This window comes from Bos taurus, chromosome 11 (genome assembly GCF_002263795.3).
Source record: "Bos taurus isolate L1 Dominette 01449 registration number 42190680 breed Hereford chromosome 11, ARS-UCD2.0, whole genome shotgun sequence".
Classification (NCBI taxonomy): Eukaryota; Metazoa; Chordata; class Mammalia; order Artiodactyla; family Bovidae; genus Bos; species Bos taurus.
This window is the reverse complement of record NC_037338.1, coordinates 48,302,933-48,328,017: the sequence shown is the minus strand read 5'-3', so window position 1 is coordinate 48,328,017 and position 25,085 is coordinate 48,302,933. Positions and strand designations below refer to the sequence as shown.

Genomic DNA, 25,085 nt, shown 5'->3' with positions numbered 1-25,085 from the left:
CCTGCCCCCAATCCTTCCCAGCATCAGGGTCTTTTCAAATGAGTCAACTCTTCACATGAGGTGGCCAAAGTATTGGAGTTTCAGCTTCAGCATCAGTCCTTCCAATCTTTCCCAGCATCAGGGTCTTTCACCTGATGTGAACAGCCGAGTCACTGGAAAAGTCCCTGATGCTGGGAAAGATTGAGGGCAGAAGAGGAGGGCATCAGAGGATGAGATGGCTGGATGGCATTACCGATGCAATGGACATTAACTCAGGCAAACTTTGGGAGATGGTGAGGGACAGGGAGGCCTGGCGTTGTAGTCCTTGGGGTTGCAAAGAGTGGGACACGACATGGCAACTGAACAACAACACTGTTTTAGTACCTATGATTATTGAATACAATCAACATCAACACACACAGGATGTGCCAGCAACCTCCTGATGCATGACAATGGTTTGAAATATGCCTGCTAGGGCTGAACAGGCTTCCCTGGTGGCACAAACTGTAAAGAATCTGCCTGCAACGCAGGAGACATTCAATCTCTGGGAAGGGAAGACCTCCTGGAGAAGGAAAAAACAACCCACTCCAGTATTGTTGCCCGGAAAATCCCATGGACAGAGGAGTCTGGCCGGCTACAGTCCATGGTGTTACAAAGAGTCAGACACGACTGAGCAACTTACACACACACACACACACACACAGCTGAACAGGTGAGATCACCTATTAAATGAAAGATTTTTTTTTTTTTTTCCCATTATGAATAAGTATGTACTGGGTGTTGTAATGCTTCTCAAACTTTAATATGCATACTTATCACCGGGGATCTTGTCAGAATTCAAATTATGGTTCAAAAGATGGGGCTTGAGATTTCTAACAAGGTGCCAGGTGATGCTGTTGGTCTGCACTTTCAAAGTAAGGTACAAAAACGGTCCCCAGTCTTTCTGGCACCAGGGACTGTTTTCGTGGGAGACAAATTTTCCACTGAAGGAGGATGAGGATGGTTTCAGAACCACTGAAGAGCAATACGAGTACTGTGGGTCAGCTCCACCTCAGATCAAGAATTAGATTCCAGAGGTTGGGGACCCTTGATGTAGAATTTACTCTGGGAGTTCCCTGGTGGTCCGGTGATTAGGGTTCCGGATTTCACTGCCACGGACTTGGTTTGATCCCTGGTCAGGGAACTGAGATCCCGCAAGCCGCATGGGGCGGCCTAAAACAAACATATTTACCGAAACTAGCACTACTAGCTGGGAGAAAGAAATGGCAACCCACTCCACTGTTCTTGCCTAGAGAATTCCGTGGACAGAGGAGCCTGGTGGGCCGCTGTCAATGGGGTCGCACAGAGTCGGCCACGACTGAAGCGACTTAGCATGCATGCATGCATTGGAGAAGGAAATGGCAACCCACTCCAGTATTCTTGCCTGGAAAATCCCAGGTGGGATGCCTGGTGGGCTGCCGTCTATGGGGTCGCACAGAGTCGGACACGACTGAAGCGACTTAGCAGCAGCAGCACACTACTAGCTAATAAAACTTAACGTCCTTCCGTCTTCTATGACTCTGAAGTGATACACTGTCATTCCTACTCAACACACAAGACTAAGGCACGCAGAAATGAACTTTCCCTAGATCACAAAGCTGATTATGTGCGGAACCTGGATACGAACTTAGGCTCCGGACTCGGCAGGGCACTCTTAAAGCGCTCCACAGTATCGGGAAGTGATGGAAGTTGACAGGGAGATTCAGAATTCTACACCAGATGTAGTTACTAAGGTACCACTCTTCCAAAAGTAGGGTCCCTGCTATCATTGTGCGTCTGGTGGTCAACGTTGAAGGGCAGAGGAAAGAGACCCTGAGTCTCCCTCTCAATAAGGCGCGGCTGCGGGGAAGGGACGACAGGTGCCTGAACCTTCTCGACTTCGGGATGGGCTCCTAGGGAAGATGCTAGGGACCCTGCAGGTCCGCCCGCCGTCCGCAGACCGCCGGGAGGGGGCGGGGCCTGCGCCAGCTAAAGGTTCCGCGCGGGACGTACCACCGCGCGCCGGGGAAGGGGTTCCAGAGGCCGGGCCGGCGCTGCTGCCTCCGCGCCCCTAGCCGATACCACGGAACCCCTTCACCCGGCCCTCGGCTCCCTTGTGGAAATGGGACTCCGGGGTTCTCTTTCCCCACAGCCGCTTCCTTAAAGACTTCCTCCGGCCCCTCGGTCGAGTGGGAGGCCCCGGAAATGGGGGCCGAGCGGCACCTAGCCAGCCGCGGTGGAAGTGTCCAGTCGTTTACCAACTCCACCGCACCCCCACGCAAACGCACCCACTCCGGTGCCGCCGCCGCTGCCCTTACCAGCTCTTTGGGCGGCTTCTCCTGGGTTTTTCCAAACAGCCCCATGGCGAACTGACCTCGTCTCGCCCCTCCCGGCTTTCCGTTCCCCGCGCCGTGGCAGGTCACGGGCAGCCGCCTGGGCGGGGCCGCTGAAAGGCAAGGAGTCTGGGCGCCAGGAGCAGGGAGCGGCCGCGGGGAGCCTGGTGCGCATGCGCCGAACTCATGCGCAGACTCGGGGCGGAGGTTTTGTCAGAAAGGTTGACGCAATCGCGCACTTTCGGGGAGGGGACTTGTGGACCCAGGTGAGGAGCTAGGTGTGTTTTTCTGAGGCGTAGAGGTGATTCCTCCGAAGGATGCGAACTTACTGACTGAACCCGGTGATAACAGCTGCACCTGCTCACCTAAGTCTGTATTTTGTTGTCCCGGAAGTCTGTTTTTTCAGTCGCTCAGTCGTGTCTGACTTTGTGACCCCAAGGACTGCAGCACGCCAGGCTTCCCTGTCCTTCACCATCTCCCGGACTTTGCTCAGACTCACGTCTGTTGAGTCGGGTGATGCCATCCAACCATCTCATCCACTGTCATCCGTTTCTCCTGCCCGCAGTCTTTCCCAGCAGCAGGGTCTTTTCCAAAGAGTCGGATCTTTACATCAGGTGGCGAAAGGATTGGAGCTTCACCTTCAGTCTTTCCGGTGAATATTCCGGGTTGATTTCCTTTAGGATTGACTGGTTTGATCTCCTTACTGTCCGGAAGTCTGTATCTCCGCCCAAGCAAGATACTTTTATAACCACTTTCCTAAGATCGTAAGCACCTCACATGCAGCGAGCCAGAAACGACCGCTTCCTCCCGCTAGAGCTGCTCCTCCCCTCTGTTGTCTCCACCATGGCCTAGTCACTAAAACCGTGGCATCATTCTTTCTCCCCTCTCCTTTCAAGTCCCAACAGTTGTAACTTTTCAATTTTTTAAGAAACTCCAGCCCTCCCCTTTCATCTCCAGTGTCACAGCTTTTGTTCAGGCCATGGCAATTTCCAACGGGGATAATTCCTACCTGCCTTGTGCCTGTGTGTATACGTGTGTTTGTGTGGTCCTGCAGTCTGCATCGGAGAAGGCAATGGCACCCCACTCCAGTACTCTTGCCTGGAAAATCCCAGGGACGGCGGAGCCTGGTAGGCTGCAGTCCATGGGGTCGCGAGGAGTCGGACATGACTAAGCGACTTCACTCTCAATTTTCACTTTCATGCACTGGAGAAGGAAATGGCAACCCACTCCAGTGTTCTTGCCTGGAGAATCCCAGGGACGGTGGAGCCTGGTGGGCTGCCGTCTATGCACAGAGTCGGACACGACTGAAGTGACTTAGCAGCAGCAACAGTCTGCATAGACCGTGGGGGTGCTAAGTCACTTCAGTAATGTCTGACCCTTTGCGACCCTATGGACCATAACCTGCCAGGCTCCTCTGTCCGTGGGATTCTCCAGGCAAGAATACTGGAGTTGGTTGCCATGCCCTCCTCCAGGGGATCTTCCTGACTAAGGGGTCAAATTCGGGTCTCTTATGTCTCCTGCATTGGTAGGCAGATTCTTTAACACTAGCACTACCTGGGAAGCCCACATAAACCATATAACCTTAATAAAATTCTCAAAGGACTCTGTGACTAGAAAGAAGTAGTTGCATTTTAGCTGGGCAATCTCTGAATCTACACTGGTGAGCTGCTGGTTATTCTCATTACCTTGTCTCATGATGGTGAAGAATCCACTTATTTACGACCTCAACCCCATACTCCCATCTCTGGTGGGACTGTAAAATGGTACAACCATTCTGAAAATACTTTGGCAGGTTCTTTAAATGATAAACATATATCTGCCTCATGCCATTTCCACTGCTAGTTATTTATCCAAGAGGAGGAAAAGCACATGTGATTACAAAGACTTGTACTGGCATCCTTATTTGTATTTGCTGAGAAATGGAAATAATCCAATGGTCCATCAACAAGTAAATGGATAAACCAGTTGTGGTAGGTAATAAAAATAGAACAAACTTGATATCTGCGTCAACATAGATGAATCTCAAAATAGTTATGCTGAGTGAAAGAAGCCAGGAAATAAAGTACATTCTGTATGATTTCATTTCTATGACATTCTAGAAAATGCAAACTCTAGTGCTAGTAGATCAGTGGTTGCTAGGGGACAGGGGTTGTTTTTAAAAGAGGCAAGAAGGAGAGATTGCAAAGGGACGTAAAGGATATTTGGGGAGGTGATGGACATTATCTTGCTTGTGGCAACAGTATCACAGATATATGCTTTTGTTAAAAATTGGACACTTCACCATGGAACCAGCCTAAATGTCCATTAACAGATGAATGGATAAAGAAGATATTGTAGATATGGATAATACAATGGAGTATTACTGAGCCATAAAAAAGAATGAAATGATGCCATTTGTAGCAACATGGATGGACCTAGAGATTATTATAATAAGTGAAGTAAGTCAGACAGAAGAGGCCAAATACCATACAATATCACTTACGTGCTGAATCTAAAAAACAATCAAATGAACTTGTTTGTAAAATAAACAGTCTCACAGACATAGAAAACAAACTCATGGTTCCCACAAGGAAAGGAGGACGGGCAAGAGATACACACTGCTGTATATAAAACAACAGGACCTACTGTATAGCACACGGGACTATATTCAATATGTTGTAATAACCAAAAATGGAAAAGAATCTGAAAAAGATATATAACTGAATCACTTTCTGTACACCTGAAACTCACACACTGTGAATCAACTGTACTTCAGTAAAAACAGACACTTGAATTTGTACACTTTACATCAACATACTTCAATAATGTTCTAAAAAATAGCAGTACATGTTCATTGTAAAAAGTAGAACTTCCACACTCTCTCAGGGAAAAAGTTCTCAAATTATTTATAGTTATTTAAATAATTGGTGTGAATTCTTTGTGGCTTTTACTTTGGAGAATATGTTTTTAATATAGTTTTACTTCTTTGGGATCATATCCTACATACTGTTTTGCAATCTTGTTTTTAAAAAATTTTGCATAGATTTTCTTTGATGTTAATATCTAGAGCTAAGGGATTCCAAAGCAGGAATGTACTATTATTTATTTAACCATTTCCCTATCGTATAACGCAATGTGTTCCAATTTTCCCCTTTAACAATAGACACAGTTTAAAGCACAAGTTTTAAAGTACTAACTATATACTCTGTATAGGTTGCACAGTTTGAGCTACCAACAGTGTACTAGAGTTCTCTTTTCCCTAAATGCTTGCTGACAACGAATATTATGAATATTATTAATCACTTATATGTTTGCCAATTCAAGGGCATATTGTTTTAAATTTTCATTTATCTGATTACTAGTCTAGATGAGCATCTTTTTGTATATTTTTTGGCTATTTGAATCTTTTTTGTGAATTGCCTCTTTGTATCCTTTGCCCATTTTCCATTGAATTGTCTCCCTTCCTTTTTTTTTTTTTTTTTTTGTTTCTGGTTTTTTTTAGTATGATGGAGCTCTCTGAAGATAAGAGATCTGTGGAAATGTTTTGAAGTCTCCTTCACCATACCCCTCTTCTTCTTTTTTTTTTTTTTTTGAGCATGAACTATAAAGCGGCAATTTTTCAGGCGGGGGGACACTGGACTCCAGTTAGTCAATGATATTTACCAAATACTTATTATATATTAAGCACTCTATAGGCTCTAAGAAAACAACAATGAATGAAAAGAACCCCATACAATCTGATGAGAAGGACAAGTACTAAATAATGGTGATAAGTAAAATCAAGTGAATTACCACAAATGTGTAAAATTCTGACTATAGGAAGCACATGATGAATAGTGACCCTTCTCTGAGCCTATTTTGCTTTATTGTGCCTCACAGATACTGCTTTTTTTTTTTTAACAGTTAGTTTGTGGCAACCTTGCATCACCAAGTCTCTTGGCACCATTTTTTCAATGACATTTGCTCACATTGTTTCTGTGTCACATTTTGGTAATTCTAGCAACATTTCAAACTTCTTCACTATTACTATATATTTGTTATGATCTGTGATCAGTGACCTTTGATGTTACTATTGCAAAAGTAATACAACTTATTGAAGCCTCAGATGATGGTTAGCCTTTTTTAGCAATAAAGTATTTTTTATATGTACATTTTTTAGACATAATGCCATTGCATATTTAATGGACTACAGTGTAGTGTAAACATAACTTTTATATACACTGGGAAACCAAAAAATTCATGTGACAAGCTTTCTTGCATTATTCGCTTTATCGAGGTGGTCTGGAATCAACTCGCAGTAACTCCAAGGTATGCCTGTATAAGCTGAGCCCTGACGGATGAGCAAGCGGAGAGATGAAGAGTTTCCAGTGCAAAAGAAACAGCATGTGCCTAGAGCCTTCCCAGTTACTGGATGGGGGTTTGGGATCACAAGCATTTCATTTACTAAATGCACTTGTCTAAAGTTGGTCATCGCCTCTTCACTCCCAATGCAAGGGCCCTGGTTTCAATCCCTGCTCAGTAAACTAGATCCTATATGCTGCATCTAGGAGTTCATGTGCTGCAACTAAAGACCCCATGTGCCACAACCAAGACCCAACAGAGCCAAAGAAATAAAAGTAAATAAAAATAAAGTTGGTCCTCAAGGACAGAGAGGTCAGAGTGTATAGGACATTTGATTTGGCGTGTGGCAGCCTATGGAAATACGCCACCCATAGCTACTGACAGAGCCTTAAAAATACATCAATACGGTTGCTACTCAGTGACTGGAAGGGCACTGTGTACCCTCCACACATTTTCAGGACTCCACTCTTACAGCAACATATACTCTCTATTCGTCTCCTGATACTGCCTTGGCATTGGACAACCCTGTTAGCTCAGATGGTAAAGAATCTGCCTGCAATGCAGAAAACCTGGGTTCGATCCCTAGGTCGGGAAGATTTCCTGGAGAAGGGAATGGCTACCCCCTCCAGTATTCTTGCCTGGAGAATTCTATGGACAGACCGTGGAGTTGCAAAGAGTTGGACATGATTGAGTGACTAACACTTCAAACAGTGCTGTGGCTGTGGCTGTAATTTATCCTTCCTACACAGGCCTCAGGAAGCTTGCACCGGATCCTCCCACCTGCTGAGACTCACATCTGAGGGGGTGGGAAGAACTAAGTGAGCAGGCATTCTGGCTCTTTACTCCTGCCAAGCACCGCAAGTGTTTAACAGGATTGCACTCCCTTCCATATGTTCACACAGACATTTATTCACACACATTTTTAAGGTTTTATATGCACTCTCCTCCTGATCCCTGAAAAATATTATAAACAGATGTTCTGAAAGGTGTCTCAATGCCCAGTGCTTTAAAATTTCCCTAAATTTGAAATGACAAATAGAAAGTACTGTTTCCTTCCTTCCCCCAGTTTGTCCTTGCTTATTTCGGTAAGATTTCCTACCTTAGAGAGCTTCCTGGCTTACAACTGTTCCTCATACACCAGGTAGACAGTTTGATGAAATGCTTTGGGCAAGAAAGTCACAATCCAATTCCTAGGAGGAATGTTGACCTAATAAAAACAAGATATACCTTGTTTTATACAACAGATGGACTCTCAAAATTTTAGCTATAAACTGACCTTTGGGAAACTGAATTCCTTCCCATACCTTATATAATAATTTTGGAGTGGATTTCTTAATTTCTGACTAACCTCCAGTGTGAGGGACTCCTGACCACAGTTTATGACTTGAGATAAGGCAAAGAGAAACTTTGAATCATCTCCTGCCCATTTCCAACCTTCCTCCACCAACCTTACAATGACTCTAGTATTAAGACTCCTATTTTAGGGCTTCCTTCAAGCTCAGACAGTAAAGAATCTGCCTGCAATGCAGGGGACCTGGGTTCGATCCCTGGGTTCAGAAGATCCCCTGAAGTAGGAAATGGCAACCCATTCTAGTATCGCCTGGAGAATCCCATGGACAGAGGAGCCTGGCAGGCTACAGTCCATAAGGTCACATACAGCTGGACATGACTGAGCAACTTTCATTAGATTCTACGAGGCTACTTTAACAAAGTATGACAAATCAGGTGGTTTAAACAAGATAAATTTATTCTTTCACAGTTCTGGGGCCAGAAATCCAAAAGCAAGGTATCAGTAGGGCCATTCAATAGGGCCATGCTCCATCTGAGACTCTGGGGAGGATCATTCCTTGCCCTTTTCCAGGTTCTGGTGATGGCCATCAAGCACTGGCTTTCCTCAGCTTGCCACTGCATCACTCCAATCTCTGCCTCCGTTACTATGTAGTGTTTGTGTTAGTCAGCTTGGGGTGCCAAAACAAAATACCAAAGACTGGGCGGCTCAAACAACAGAAATTTATTTTCTAGTAATTCTAGAGGCTGAAAGTCCAAGATAAGTGCCAGCCTGGGGAGAGCGCTCTTCCTGGCTTGGCCTTCTTGCTAGGATCTCACATGGTAGAGACATAGCCTTCTCTTATAAGAGTACTAATCTGTCATGAGGTCCCCACCTCAAGGCCTCATCTAAATCTAATCATCTCCCAAAGGACCCTTCTCCAAATACCATCACACAGCGGGTTAGGGCTCCAATGTATCATGGATTTGGGGAGGACACAATCCAGTCCACAGGGATACTCTCCTCTTTGTAAGCACAGCAGTCCTACTGTATGAAGGGTTCACCCTAATCCAGCATGACCTCATCTTAACTATATCTGCAATGACCCTATTTCCAAATAAGGTCACATTCTGAGGTACTAGGGGTTTAGAATGTCATCTTTTGAAGGGGCACAATTCAACTTCCAACAATCTTCACATATACACATGGGTCCTACACTTGAAAGAAGAAATAAAGTGATAGAGGGTGGAGGCAAACCGGTTAGCTGAATTCTTTAAACAACAACAACAAACCTCTATCCTCCATCGTGCTCCAAAGTAGGGGTAGTTCCCATTTGGGAAGGGTAAGTACATATCTGATGACTGGCTCTGGCTTGAAGCGAGTACCGTCCCTGGGAAATCACAGTAATCACTGCAGCCACCCTGTATTGCCCTCTAGAGCACCATTTCTATCACCAAAGCTCCTCTCATGGGAGACTACATGCCTTTTCTTATTTCTCCACAGCACAGCAGGGACAAAGCCTGAACTTAAAAAAAAATCGAACGACAGGAAACTGTACTTATACTCTGTAATAACCTGTATGGGAAAAGAATCTTTAAAAGAGTAGATATATGTATACTTTGGCCACCTGATGCAAACAACTGACTCATTGGAAAAGACCCTGATGCTGGGAAAGATTAAAGACTGGAGAAGAAGGGGACAACAAAGGATGAGATGGTTGGATAGCATCACTGACTCTACGGACATGAGTTTGAGCAAGTTCCAGGAGTTGGTGATGGACAGGGAAGCCTGGTGTACTGCAGTCCATAGGGTCGCAAAGAGTTGAACACGACTGAACTGATATGTATATGTATAACTGACTCACTTTTATGTATAGCAGAAAGTGGCATTATAAATCAACTATACTCCAATAAAAAACTAAAAATAAAAGCAAAGCAGATCAAAAATATAACTGGACAAGTTCTATTTTAAACCATAAGAAAAATCAAACTGAATTTTTAAGCAATACTTTACTAAAGTCTCCAAGAAACAGTATCAGAATCAGAAAGTGTGAGCATGCAGCTCACACATTCAACGTTTTGGGGACTGGAAATTCTGAAAAACTCACTGCAAACCACATAGTTTTAATAACATACAGCTGCACTATTTTATGTGCATGGTTGGTCTCTCAGAAAAATAAGGGAAATCAGTAATATCTGCCAATAACAGAAACCAAGAACCCTGTTTGTGTACTGCAAAAAGAGTATGACACAGACAGTAAGTGTTCAAATAAGTGTATGTCCTGTGCATTTGTACATATGTGTAAACCTACAGAATCACTACATAGATCAATATTTTTTTTTTTTTTCTGCCCCGGGACGAGGTGTCAAAGTTCCCGGGATAATCCTGGTACATGATCCGCGGTGGGGGCCCGAGAGAAAACAGGGTGTTTTTCTTCCCCCGCCTTCGCCGCGGCCGCTCACCGGCTGCTGTGCGCTGGCTCTCTGCTGGCCGCGCCTCGGGCTTGTCCCCCTCGGCGGAGGCACCCCGGGAACAGGGCCCCCTGAGCGCCGAGCGCTACACCACTTCTTTCCTGCTCTGCGAGCGCCGCGGGACCCCATAGATCAATATTTAAAACATTTCCAAATCTTAGAAGGCTCCATCATCCCTGTTTCTAGTCAACATCCGCAAAAGAGAGCCATTAGTCTGATTTCTATTTCTATAGATTTAGTTTCAGCTCTTCTTGAACTTTGTGTAAATGGAATCAAATAGTACGCTTGATTTTAATGACTGGATAGAGGAACAGAAGGCAAGGCCTTTGGCAGGATAAAATGGTGAAGCAAAATTGAGACACCCCCCCACCCCGAAGCTAGGAGCCATGATGACCTTATCCTCAGTGAAGGAATAGGCTAGGAAAAAAGTCTTATCTGCTTGCAAAGGCAGCCAAGAAGGAAATGTTTTAGGCCACAGCTCTGAAGGAAAAATAAAAATAGAAGGCTTCCTTAAGAAAGCATCATTATAAATATGCCCTTATATGGATTTAAAGCCATACTATATTCTCACAGTGTTGGAAATCCCAAGCCTAGATATTAATTTAAACTGTTCTTTAGTGGACGGCATCATCAGTACCTGTCAGAACATTCTGAGCTCATTTTGAAAGAATATACCCCAAATTCAGGCACTGCAGTATTCCTACAGATTGTATGCTTAGTCATTCAGTCTTATGTCCAACTCTTTGTGATCCCATGGACTGTTGCCCACCATGCTCCTCTGTCCCTGTAATTTTCCAGGCAGGAATACTGGAGTGGGTTGCCATTTCCTACTCCAAGGGATCTTCCTGACCCAGGGATCAAACCTGTGTCTCATACATATTAAGATAAACAAAATTTTCCAAATGCAAATATGTGAGGCCAAGAGTAAATTTAAAAGAAATCATAATTATAGTCCAAAGCACATCAGATATTAGAATTCTCAAATGTAAAATAAAAATACTATACTTAAAATGTTCAAAGAAATGAAAGAGGGACTTAAAGAAACAAGAGACCATAAAAATGAAAAAGAACCAAAGAATTTCTAGATGTAAGAAAATATAACAACAGAAATAAAAACCTTAGTCACTGAATAAACCTCAGTGAATGAATTAAACAGCAGATTACACATGGGCTACCACTCAACCATAAAAAGAATAAAATTTTGCCATTTGTGAAAACATGGATGGACTTGAAAGGTATTATGCTAAGTGAAATAAGCCAGACAGAGAAAGACAAATATTGTATGATCTCACTTATATGTGGAATCTAAAACACAAACAAATTAGTGAATATAACAAAAAAGAATATAACAAAAAAGAAGGCAGACTCACAGATATAGAGAACAAACTAGTGGTTATTACAGTGGAGAGGGAGGGGAAAGGGGCATTAAAAGAACAGGGATTAAGAAATACAAACTGTTATATATATATAATAAGGTACAATGGTATATTGCACAACACAGGGAATATAGTCAATGTTTTATAGGAATATTGCAGGTAAGTCACATCAGTCGTGTCCGACTCTGTGCAACACCAGGCTCCCCCGTCCCTGGGATTCTCCAGGCAAGAACACTGGAATGGGTTGCCATTTCCTTCAATGCATGAAAGTGAAACATGAAAGTGAAGTCGCTCAGTTGTGTCTGACTCTTAGCGACCCCATGGACTGCAGCCCACCAGGCTCCTCCATCCATGGGATTTTCCAGAGTGGGTTGCCAGTGCCTTCTCCTTATAGTAATATTAATGTAGTATAAAATTGTGAATCACTGTATCATACACCGGTAACTTGTATGAACAATCAGAAAACAAAGATCATGGCATCTGGTCCCATCACTTCATGGGAAATAGATGGGGAAACAGTGTCAGACTTTACTTTTTGGGGCTCCAAAATCACTGCAGATGATGACTGCAGCCATTAAATTAAAAGACTCTTACTCCTTGGAAGAAAAGTTATGACCAACCTAGATAGCATATTCAAAAGCAGAGACATTACTTTGCCAACAAAGGGCCGTCTAGTCAAGGCTATGGTTTTTCCTGTGGTCATGTATGGATGTGAGAGTTGGACTGTGAAGAAAGCTGAGCACTGAAGAATTGATGCTTTTGAACTGTGGTGTTGGAGAAGACTCTTGAGAGTCCCTTGGACTTCAAGGAGATCCAACCAGTCCATTTTGAAGGAGATCAGCCCTGGGATTTCTTTGGAAGGAATGATGCTAAAGCTGAAACTCCAGTACTTTGGCCACCTAATGCGAAGAGTTGATTCATTGGAAAAGACTCTGATGCTGGGAGGGATTGGGGGCAGGAGGAGAAGGGGATGACAGAGGATGAGATGGCTGGATGGCATCACTGACTCGATGGACATGAGTCTGAGTGAACTCCTGGAGTTGGTGATAGACAGGGAGGCCTGGCGTGCTGCGATTCATGGGGTCACAAATAGTCGGACACGACTGAGCGACTGAACTGAACTGAACTTGTATGATATTGTGTATCTACTACACCTTGACTTTTTAAAATTGGCAAAAAGAAATCGAATCACCATGTTGTACACCCTGAATTATCATAGTGTTATAGATCAATTATACTTCAAAAACAAACAAACAAACTCATAGAAAAAGAAATCATATTTGTGGTTTCCAGAGGTAGGATATGGAGGAAGGAGGAACTGTATGCAAGTACTCAAAAGGTACCAACTTCCAGTCAAAAATAATACCGCTAACTGCTGCTGCTAAGTCACTTCAGTCGTGTCCGACTCTGTGCGACCCCATAGATGGCAGCCCACCAGGCTCCCCCGTCCCTGGGATTCTCCAGGCAAGAACACTGGAGTGGGTTGCCATTTCCTTCTCCAATGCATGAAAGTGAAAAGTGAAAGTGAAAAGTGAAAGTGAAGTCGCTCAGTCGTGTACGACTCAGTGACCCCATGGACTGCAGCCTACCAGGCTCCTCCACCCATGAGTGGGGTGCCATTGCCTTCTCCAAAGGGATGTAATATACAACACGATAAATATAACTGACACTGCTACGTGTTATATATGAAAGTTGAGAGTACATGTTAAGAATTCTTATCACAAGAGAAGACATTTTTATTTCTTTAATTTTGTATCTATGCAATGAGGGATGTTCACTAAATTTATTGTGTTAATCATTTAATGATGTATAAATGTCAAATCATTATGCTGTATACCTTAAAACAGTGTCATACATCACATATCTCAATTAAAGTGGGAGAAAAAGAATGATTAATATTAAAACACTGACAGTATCAAGTGCAGGAAAACAATATGGAGTAATCAAGAATTTTTCTCATTTTTGGCTGCGCAGCACAGCATGCGGGATCGTAGTCCCCTAACCAGGGATCAAACCCATGCCCCCACAGTGGAAGTGTGGTGTCTTAACCACTGGATCGCCAGGGAAGTCCCGAAATGAGAATTCATATCTACTGCTGACTAGAGTGTACATTGGTACAACTAGTTTGGAAAATTCTTTAGCAGTATCAACTAAAGCTAAAGATGTAAAAACTTTATGTTAGAGCAACTCCATCCCTTGTTATATACTCAACATACATGTTTATGTCCATCAAATGACTGTATAGCGATATTCAAAGCAGATTTATTCATAATAGCAAAAACGGAACAGATATCCATCAGCAAATAAATATGTAAATTGTGGTATATTTATACAATAGCATACTAATCAGCAATACAAAAAATGAACTACAGACACATGGAACATCATGGTTGAATCTTGGTGCGACAACTGTGTTCTGCTGAGATCAAGCTCTCTGTATACAATCAGGAAATTGTTCTGTGCAGTGAGCTAGGTAATTGTGGAGCTTACCGTTAGTTGCCCTTCTCTTAGGGATCTTCAGTCTTGTGCTGCCTGTTTGTCCACTGCCTGAAAGCAATTGCTCATATAGTTTGGTCTGGCTTTACAGTTACAGCAAGACCAGTGTATTACCAATTCCTCCATCATGGCTAGAAGTCCTGTGTCATTATTAAGAAATAATATGAATTGCACTTAGGAAAACTCAATGAAGGGATGGAGAGAGGAAAATGATAACGTAACTGCAAGAGCCTTTACTTGTATTGGAACCGAAGACACAGAATATTTAGGTGGAAGGAAGATTAGTAAATTTTTGATACGTTATGATTGAGATGCTGTAATTGATATGACATGAGATGACTGAGATGCTGTAATAGTTAAAGGCTAGTCTACTATAACAGAGAGACCTGAAAATGCAATGATCTAAATATTAAGTGTACTTGTTTGTGGAATGGTCTAGTCTCCATAGTCAGGGAGCTCTGCTCTGTGAGGTCATGCAAGGACTCAGGCTGGTGAGGTAGCGCCGTGCACTGGTCACACCTGACTTTCAAGTCATCACCTTATCTGGCAAGCTGATGTAGGGGAGAAAGTTAGTTATACTACACATACCCAATATTTTAAGTCAAGATCCAGAAGTGGCATGCATCGCTTTTGCTTACAGTGCATTGATAGGAATTACTCACATTGGTCACACTTAACTACAGTGGGAGCTGAGAGATACTGATAGCTGGATATTTGTTCAGCTAGAATTCTAGTATAATGGAGAATGGGAGAATAGATTGGTGACAGGGTGTGAAGAGGTCAACAGTCAACAAGTGTGCCATGGATGTTTGTGGGTTCCCCAAGTGAACTGCTCATAAGATAGCTCTGTATGGAGATCTGGTATTGAATAGTGTTCTGGACTAGAGACATAAACTCAGAAGTCAGCAGTATATAAGTGGGAGTCAAGGACATGAGTATCAATGCAATCACCCAAATGAATTGAGAAGTGCAAAAGAACCCTGGGAGAATAACTCTGAAGGAGGTAAGGAGGAAGGAGGTCCCAGAAAGGAAATTACAAAGGATAGGAGAAGTGGAAGGAAAATCAGGTAGAGGAGGACCAGAGAAGGCTAAGCAAAAAAAAAGCGAGTGATCAACAGAGCCACCGTATGCACAGAACTCGGGTAATGTAAGTACAGAAATACATTCACTGGGTTTTATTATTAGTTCAACTTCAATAAATATAGGAAGGATAAACAAATGAACACTGAAGGAGGTAATAAAGGCCTAAAGCATTAATAATGGAAATAAAAGGACAGGTTAAGGCAGTACAAAGTATGATTTTTAATAGTCATATAGCTGAAAAATGATTGGCTGTGAGTTGATGATTATTGAAATTGGGTACATGGGATTTTATTATATTAATCTCTTTACTTTTGTGTATAGCTAAAAATTTCCGAGGGAAAAAATGTTTTTAAAAAAAAAATCCATCCTGCCCCCTAAAGAGACAGCTACAGACAGGGAGAAAATATGTAATATGTATATTTGACAAAGGACTTACATACAGAATATATAAATAACTCCTATAATTCAATGAGACAGTAACTCAATAGAAAAATGGGGAAAAGATTTGAAGAAGGACTTCACAAAAGAGGTAACTCAAATGACCAATAAACATGTGACAATGTGTCAAGTGTCAGCTGTCATTGGAGAAATGCAAACAAAACCCACTAATTATAAGAATGAAAAAAATTGTAACATCAAATTTTAACAAGAGTGTGGAGCGACTGTAAGTTTCATACACTGCTGGGGAGGGTGTAAATTGGTAGAACCACTTTAGAAAACTGTCAGTGTTTATCAAAACTGAACTGAGGGACACTCAATAACCCAGAAATTTCACCCTCAACAGAAATGTGACCCAAGTCACATAAAAGGATGTTCATAGCAGCACTATTTATACTTGTAAAAGACTGGAAATAAGCTAAATGTCCCCCATAATGGAATGTATAAATTGTCGCATGTTCATCAATACTATGCAGTAATAATGATGAACAAATGACTGCTCCATACAATAGAGATGAACCTCATGAACATATAAATGAGAGACCTAACCCTAACCACACAAAATACCACACACTATATGATTCCATTTATGTAACACTCAAAAAGAAGCCAAACTAATCTATGGTTTTGGAAGTTATCACAGAGATTAACTTTGGGGAGGATGGTGGAAGTAATGACTAAGAAGTAAACAAGGGAGGTTGCTGGGATGTGGCAATTGCTCAGTTTCTTAATCTGGGTAATGGGTTACATGAGTGTGTTGAGTTTGTAATAAATTAATAATCTTGACATTTAATATTTATCCGTCTAGTCAAGGCTATGGTTTTTCCAGTAGTCATGTATGGATGTGAGAGTTGGACTGTGAAGAAAGCTGAGCGCTGAAGAATTGGTGCTTTTGAACTGTGGTGTTGGAGAAGACTCTTGAGAGTCCCTTGGACTGCAAGGAGATCCAACCAGTCCATTCTAAAGGAGATCAGCCCTGGGATTTCTTTGGAAGGAATGATGCTGAAGGTGAAACTCCAGTACTTCGGCCACCTCATGCGAAGAGTTGACTCATTGGAAAAGACCCTGATGCTGGGAGGGATTGGGGGCAGGAGGAAAAGGGGATGACAGAGGATAAGATGGCTGGATGGCATCACCAACTTGATGGATGTTGAGTTTGAGTGAACTCCAGGTGTTGGTGATGGACAGGGAGGCCTGGCGTGCTGCAATTCATGGGGTTGCAAAGAGTCGGACATGACTGAGCGACTGAACTGAACTGAACTGACGGAGATATAGTCAGGCTTCCCAGGTGTCTCAGTGTTAAAAGAATCTGTCTGCCAATGCAAGAGACATGGGTTCGATCCCTGGGTAGGGAAGATCTCCTGAAGAAAGAAATGGCAACGCACTCTGGTATTCTTGCCTAGGCAATCCATGGATAGAGGAGCCTGGGGGGCTATAGTTCATGGGGTTGCAAAGAGTCGTACACAACTGAGCATGCATGCATGCGTGGAGATACATTGCCCTTCAGTAAAAACTTTAAAGGGGAAAAAAATAACACATTTTCCCTGTGAAAGTCGCTCAGTCGTCTCTGACTCTGCGACCCCATGGACTACACAGTCCATGTAATTCTCCAGGCAATACTGGAGTGGGTGGGTAGCCTTTCCCTTCTGAAAATGGTTAAAGAAGGTACTGTTCATTTGTTCCATCCTTTTCTTGTCCTGTATGGGTGTGATCAGTTGCTCAGTCATGTCCATCTCTTTTCGACCCCATGGACTGTAGGAGCCACTAGGCTCCTCTGTCTATGAAATTTTCCAAGCAAGAATACTGGAGTTCGTTGCCAGTTCCTACTCCAGGGGTTCTTCCTGACCCAAATATTGAACCTGTGTCTCTTGCATCTCCTGCATTTGCAGGCAAGTTCCTTACCACTGAGCCAACTGAGAAGCCCTACCTCTCCTGTCCTACTCCTCTACTTTTTTCTTAAGCTGATTAATACATGTTACAAGGCATCAAAAGCCTTTTCCATTTCTCACCTGTGGTTCACTCTATAAGAATATTATTTCAGGAAATACTAGTACTGCACTCAGGCTATGGCATAATTTTCAGATAAATAAGCAACTTACAATTAACACCACATTCTCCTAGACTAAAACTTCTAGCTGTTTGAACAAACTCAAGGTCTCTGATTACCAGATTCTAAATAAAACACATATGTTGTTCCAAAATGGGTTAGATACATTCCTCCTTAAAGGAATGCAACTGAATGAATTATTATAGTCTTATTTTAGCCCTTAGAAAATTTGAAATTATAAAAGATCCTTTCTCTGATTTCTGTATAGCCCAGTCTGGTGCATATTATACCATGAACTGTCTTCTGCTGTGGTGATATTACCTCTCATCCTTTCCACAGCCCTGAAAATACAGCAGGGTCTGGAATTCTGTCATCTCTCACTCCATACAGCAGAAAGTATGTTTGGCTGAAGCAGGAGAAAGATGCTCTCATGTCTCCTGATTGCTGTTTTGGAGATACTAGGGGATGAGTTTGGTGCTAAACTCTTGAGGATGGTCTTTAATAGTTCACAGATTTCTCTCTGAATAAAAATTCTGGTTAAATAGATGCCATTTTGATGAATAAATGTAAGTAGCATAACATATTTCAGAGCAAGTTGGTTAATCAGAACTAGTTCTTGTCAACAGATGAACTCCTGACTCATCTTCCTTCCCAAAGATAGCGACATGGGAAGTGTCCTGCCACCTGTCCAGATCTGGGTCTCCAGCACCTGCTGTTGCTCTACTGCCAGTTAACTGCATATTCTTCTGTGGATCCTGGCAGGAGAACTGTTTGAAGATTCTTGCAAATGTAGCAAATCTTTCGTTAAATGATGAGTGTGTCAGTTCATTCATAAGAGAGACATCAACAATCTAAATAAAGGCATAATATTGGACAAAGGGGCCTTCACACTTGTTTCTGCCACTCAGATTCTATTATTTTCAACAATAAAACTGTAAGAATGCTCTTTTTTTCTCATTAAAAACCCCATTAAGTGCTATTAAAGCAAAATATTATATATTAAGATTGGTTACAGTCCACTATGCTCAATACTAACAAATAATTTGAATAATACTGTTTTAAAAGCCCAAGATATTCCTGTTTGGCATTTTAAGGGATGCTTCCTATCCAAGCCTCTGGCAACAAAGCTGGGAGTCAGCTTGAGGCATTTTGTTCCAGAAACCTATTGTTTTTAGCCACTTGGCTCAGGAAATTAGTAAAACTAAATGGAGAGCATTTAAACAACATAACAAAAGTGGCCCTGAAAATATCAGAGTTCTAACTTCCCTTTTGCTGTGTCTGAAACTCTACGACTCTGTCTTTGTGAAAAGACCTCCTCAAACTCCAGATTGTTACCCAGGCAGAAACATGTCACCAGACCCTTTATCAACAAATAGATGATGTTCTCAAAGTCCATTCCCAAATGAAAAAGTTTGTAGAATTTTACTAAGAATAGCAACACTGACTAAACATACTAGACAGGTGGTGAACAGTTTGGTAAAGGGCAAAATTAGAGAAGATTTATAAAATTCAAGCAAATATTCTTTATTGAATATCTACTCTGGGTCTAAAATGTTAAGGATATAACAGTAGATTATAGCATTACTTCTGCCTTCAGGGAGCTTATCATTTTTAAAGAAAGAAAATACTTCCACAAGAAATAGAGAAGATAGAGGAAAAAACTCTTGAGCAGAACACAATTGTGCATCCCACTATTACAGTTAACCAGAGTTCAGTAATTAGAAAGCCTACATACTTGGAATTTTTAATTAAATTCACTAGGTCGCTCTAAGAATTCAAACATAAAAAAGTTACAGTTCAGAGTCTGTCAATCTTGAATTTCTCCTTCAATTCTCTACCTCCAGGAAAACAAAAGCATTGTTTGCTATGCTTCACAATTAAAGCATGAGTCATGCTTCCATGGACTAGGCTTCCTTGGTGGCTCAGAGGTAAAGAATCTGCCTGCTAATGCAGGAGACATAGGAGACCTGGGTTGGATCCCTGGGTCAGGAAGATCCCCTGGAGAAGGAAATGGCAACCCACCCCAGTATTCTTGCCTGGGAAATCCCATAGACAGAGGAGCCTGGTGGGCTACAGTCGATAGGGTTGCAGAGTAGGACATGACTGAAGTGACTTAGCATGTACATATGCAACTGCAGCCATGAAATTAAAAGACACTTACTCCTTGGAAGGAAAGTTATGATCAACCCAGATAGCATATTCAAAGGCAGAGACATTACTTTGCCAACAAAGGTCCATCTAGTCAAGGCTATGGTTTTTCCAGTGGTCATGTATGGATGTGAGAGTTGGACTGTGAAGAAAGCTGAGCACTGAAGAATTGATGCTTTTGAACTGTGGTGTTGGAGAAGACCCTTGAGAGTCCCTTGGACTGCAAGGAGAACCAACCAGTCCATTCTGAAGATCAGCCCTGGGATTTCTTTGGAAGGAATGATGCTAAAGCTGAAACTCCAATACTTTGGCCACCTCATGCAAAGAGTTGACTCATTGGAAAAGACTCTGATGCTGGGAGGGATTGGGGGTGGGAGGAGAAGGGGACGACAGAGGATGAGATGGCTGGATGGCATCACTGACTCGATGGACGTGAGTCTGAGTGAACTCTGGGAGTTGGTGATGGACAGGGAAGCCTGGCACACTGCGATTCATGGGGTTGCAAAGAGTCGGACGCGACTGAACTGAACTGACTGATGCAACCTTCCCTGAAGACCTGAACCTCTATCGACTATTTACTCCTTGACCTTACTGTAATACTTTCATAGCATGTCTAGCATTCAAAGGTATTACCTCCATTTTATTCCAAGCATGTTGATATATTTAATGAATAGAGCAAGTTCCTACCTTAAAGGAGTTCACCTGGAAAAGACATGTGTGTAGTTTTAATACAATGCAACTAACTAGGACAGGCATATACCAGCTATCTCTGGGATATAAGAAGGGCAGGACTTCCCTGGTGGTCCAGTGGTTAAGACTCTGCACTCCCAATGCAGGAGGTGTGAGTTCAATCCCTGGTCGGGGAACAAACATCCCACATGCCAAATGGTGAGGCCTTAAAAAAAAAAAAAAGAAGGGCATATATGAGGAAAGGGCAAGGAGAAATGGGGTTGCTCCATTATTTGCAAAGGTAAGTTTGATCATTTGAGTAGGGTGACTGCCATCAGAGCTTTCACTGTAAAGATATCTGTGTCTCTTCATAAGCCTGGAGAGGAAAGAAAAGATGGGTAGGAGATGTAACATTTCTGGAGAAAGTGAGATCTAGCCAGATAAAGCCTAGAAGAGGGGTGAGAACATGAGGCAGAGGGGACAGACGAGCACCAAGCTGAGAACAAGTAGAGCATGACCCTAAAGAGGCAGGCAGTACAATCACGATGTGTGTAAGTTAGGCCAGGGCCTTGTAAGCCAGTGGTAAGGAGACTGGTTTATCTTCTGGGCTAATACTACTCAATATATTGCAAAGATTACAACTTGCTGGAGGTTTACGTGATAGCATTTTTTAAGCAATAAAGTACTTTTTAAAACAAGAGATGGGAATACCAGACCACCTGACCTGCCTCTTGAGAAATGTGTATGCAGGTCAGGAAGCAACAGTTAGAACTGGACATGGAACAACAGACTGGTTCCAAATAGGAAAAGGAGTACGTCAAGGCTATATATTGTCACCCTGCTTATTTAACTTATATGCAGAGTACATCATGAGAAATGCTGGGGTGGAAGAAGCACAAGCTGGAATCAAGATTTCTGGGAGAAATATCAATAACCTCAGATATGCAGATGACACCACCCTTATGGCAGAAAGTGAAGAGGAACTAAAAAGCTTCTTGATGAAAGTGAAAGTGGAGAGTGAAAATGTTGGCTTAAAGCTTAACATTCAGAAAACGAAGATCATGGCATCCGGTCCCACCACTTCATGGGAAATAGATGGGGAAACAGTGGAAACAGTGTCAGACTTTATTTTTCTGGGCTCCAAAATCACTGCAGATGGTGACTGCAGCCATTAAATTAAAAGACGCTTACTCCTTGGAAGGAAAGTTATGACCAACCTAGATAGCATATTCAAAAGCAGAGACATTACTTTGCCAACAAAGGTCCGTCTAGTCAAGGCTATGGTTTTTCCTGTGGTCATGTATGGATGTGAGAGTTGGACTGTGAAGAAGGCTGAGTGCCGAATAATTGATGCTTTTGAAGTGTGGTGTTGGAGAAGACCCTTGAGAGTCCCTTGGACTGCAAGGAGAACCAACCAGTCCATTCTGAAGATCAGCCCTGGGATTTCTTTGGAAGGACTGATGCTGAAGGTCAAACTCCAGTACTTTGGCCACCTCGTGCGAAGAGTTGACTCATTGGAAAAGACTCTGATGCTGGGAGGGATTGGGGGCAGGAGGAGAAGGGGACGACAGAGGATGAGATGGCTGGATGGCATCACTGACTCGATGGACGTGAGTCTGAGTGAACTCCAGGAGTTGGTGATGGACAGGGAGGCCTGGCATGCTGTGATTCATGGGGTCGCAAAGAGTCGGACACGACTGAGTGCCTGATCTGATCTGATGTACATTCTTAGATGTGCTATTACATATTTAATAGACTTCAGTAGTGTAAACATAACTTTTTTAAAAACATAACTTTTATATGCACTGGGAAACCAAGTAATTCCTATGACTGGCTTTACTGCTATACTTGCTTTACTCCAGTGAACTGGTACCAAACTTGCAGTATTTCCAAGGTATGCCTGTAGTCTCCAAAAGTGTGGTGTGCTCTGGGATGCTGGAGGAGAAATTTCAATTATCTTTTAAAATACCTATGGTAGTGGTGGTGATTTAGTTGCCAAGGTGTGTCCGACTTGTGACCCCATGGACTGTAGCCCACCAGGTTCCCCTATCCATGAGGTTTTCCAGGCAAGAATACTGGAATGGGTTGCTATTTCCTTTTCCATAAAATACATTTCATTATGGACAATATTATATGTATGAATTGAAATCAGGACCATAAGACGAAGACTAGGGGATACAGAGAGAGAAGGTAGAGCTGCTTTGAGATTCACTAATTACAGACTGGTTCCAAATAGAAAAAGGAGTACGTCAAGGCTATATATTGTCACCCTGCTTATTTAACTTATATGCAGAGTACATCATGAGAAACGCTGGGGTGGAAGAAGCACAAGCTGGAATCAAGATTTCTGGGAGAAATATCAATAACCTCAGATATGCAGATGACACCACCCTTATGGCAGAAAGTGAAGAGGAACTAAAAAGCCTCTTGATGAAAGTGAAAGAGGAGAGTGAAAATGTTGGCTCAAAGCTCAACATTCAGAAAACTAAGATCATGGCATCCAGTCCCATCACTTCATAGCAAATAGATGGGGAAACAGTGGAAACAGTGTCAGACTTTATTTTTTTGGGCTCCAAAATCACTGCAGATGGTGACTACAGCCATTAAATTAACAGACTCTTACTCCTTGGAAGGAAAGTTATGACCAACCTAGATAGCATATTCAAAAGCAGAGATATTACTTTGCCAACAAAGGTCCGTCTAGTCAAGGCTATGGTTTTTCCTGTGGTCATGTATGGATGTGAGAGTTGGACTGTGAAGAAAGCTGAGCACTGAAGAATTGATGCTTTTGAACTGTGGTGTTGGAGAAGACTCTTGAGAGTCCCTTGGACTGCAAGGAGATCCAACCAGTCCATCCTAAAGAAGACCAGTCCTGGGTGTTCATTGGAAGGACTGATGCTGAAGGTCAAACTCCAGTACTTTGGCCACCTCATGCGAAGAGTTGACTCATTGGAAAAGACTCTGATGCTGGGAGGGATTGGGGGCAGGAGGAGAAGGGGACGACAGAGGATGAGATGGCTGGATGGCATCACTGACTCTATGGACATGAGTTTGAATGAACTCCGGGAGTTGGTGATGGACATGGAGGCCTGGTGTGCTGCGATTCATGGGGTCGAAAAGAGTTGGACACGACTGAGCAATTGAACTGAACTGAATTACTTAAGAGCACTCAGAAGGAGCTGTTCAGCAGAGAGCTATACATGAAACTGAAGATCTGGGGAGGGGTCTTCGCCTGAACATGGTGATTTGGGACATCTGCTGAAAACACCAGAGAGAAAAGAACACTGGACCAATGGCAGAACTCTAGGAAACATTAACAGTAATATTATTTTCTTTTCCAAAAGGAAAATAAGAGCATAAGGAGCAGTGCTTATATTCTTATTTAAAAATTTTAGTCAGTGTCCTTTTGTTTAAGATGGGTAGGGAAGTTCATAAACCTTTCTAAAGATTGGCACTGGTCTTTGGACCAAGGAGTTCTCCTTGATTATCTTCCAAATATTAATACAAAGTTAGTAACTGCTATTTCTTACTATTCCCATTCCTGTATGAAAATGAGGCTCAGTGCACCATGAAGGAAAAAAATGTTTCTGCTAATGACCCAGCAGCAATTCAGAAAGAGAAAATTTAATTTTCTTACCATTTTGAGGGACAGAAGGTAAAGGATATTAAAAAGTCCATGAAATTTGGGTGCTTTGAAGAAATGGCATATTACAGGGTTGGGCCAGGGAAAATACAAAGTGAGTCTGGAATATCTTGTGTCCAAAAGCAACAAAGTGTTTCAAGATCGAAAGGGATGTCAACAGGACATAAGAACGAGCTTAGAGGGGCTCCCGCTTACCAAATTTGGAATGATTTGTGCATCAAAAAGAATAATGAATTTTAACACACTGAATATAAAAAGAATCTTGATCTACAGTGACATTTCAAAGTATGAGATGAAAAAATGGAAAGCTCCTCTATACACACAAAAAATGCCACTACTAAATGCAGAATGAAGGACAGAATTTAAAAATCTCCACGTCACAACTCTTATTTAGTAACAGATTCAGGCCAACAATCATCAACAGATGTTAAAACCATTAGGTTAAAGGTTGCTGAAGAACAGGATACTCACACGGCCTCACAGATTCCTTCTTAATTATCAAGTGGAAAATACCTTACATTGCAAAGATAAAGCAGATATTACCTGAGCAAATTCAGCATCACCAACAATGGAATGAACTGACATCATGCGCTCCCGATGTTATACAAATGAGAAATAGAGACCACCCAGGCAAAGTTCTTTCATCTAATTATGAAGAAACACTCAAGACAAATCCAGAAATGTGGAACACTTTAAGACAACTAGCCTGTACTCTGCAAAAATGTCAGAAAAGACTTAAAAAGTGTGTGTGGGGGGTGGGGAGAGGGCAGTGGGTAGGGCAGGGTGACTGCTCTAGA

The 25,085-nt window shown here is 42.5% G+C and overlaps 1 protein-coding gene and 1 long non-coding RNA gene across 2 annotated transcripts in view; one reads left to right on the top strand and one right to left on the bottom strand.

Annotated features, from left to right (window-relative positions):
- Positions 1 to 2,461, bottom strand: part of CHMP3 (charged multivesicular body protein 3) — a 42,914-nt gene extending 40,453 nt beyond the window's left edge. Inside the window, exon 1 of the mRNA NM_001035051.3 lies at positions 2,316 to 2,461. Within this exon, the coding sequence (NP_001030223.2) occupies positions 2,316 to 2,360 (45 nt within the window). The 5' untranslated portion in view covers positions 2,361 to 2,461. The remainder of the gene's footprint in view (positions 1 to 2,315) is intronic.
- Positions 2,462 to 2,555: 94 nt separating this feature from the next.
- LOC112448786 (uncharacterized) lies at positions 2,556 to 6,774 on the top strand. Its single transcript, XR_003037186.2, has 2 exons — positions 2,556 to 2,982; positions 6,586 to 6,774. It is a non-coding gene; the product is annotated as an uncharacterized lncRNA (long non-coding RNA).
- The last annotated feature ends 18,311 nt before the right edge of the window (positions 6,775 to 25,085 follow it).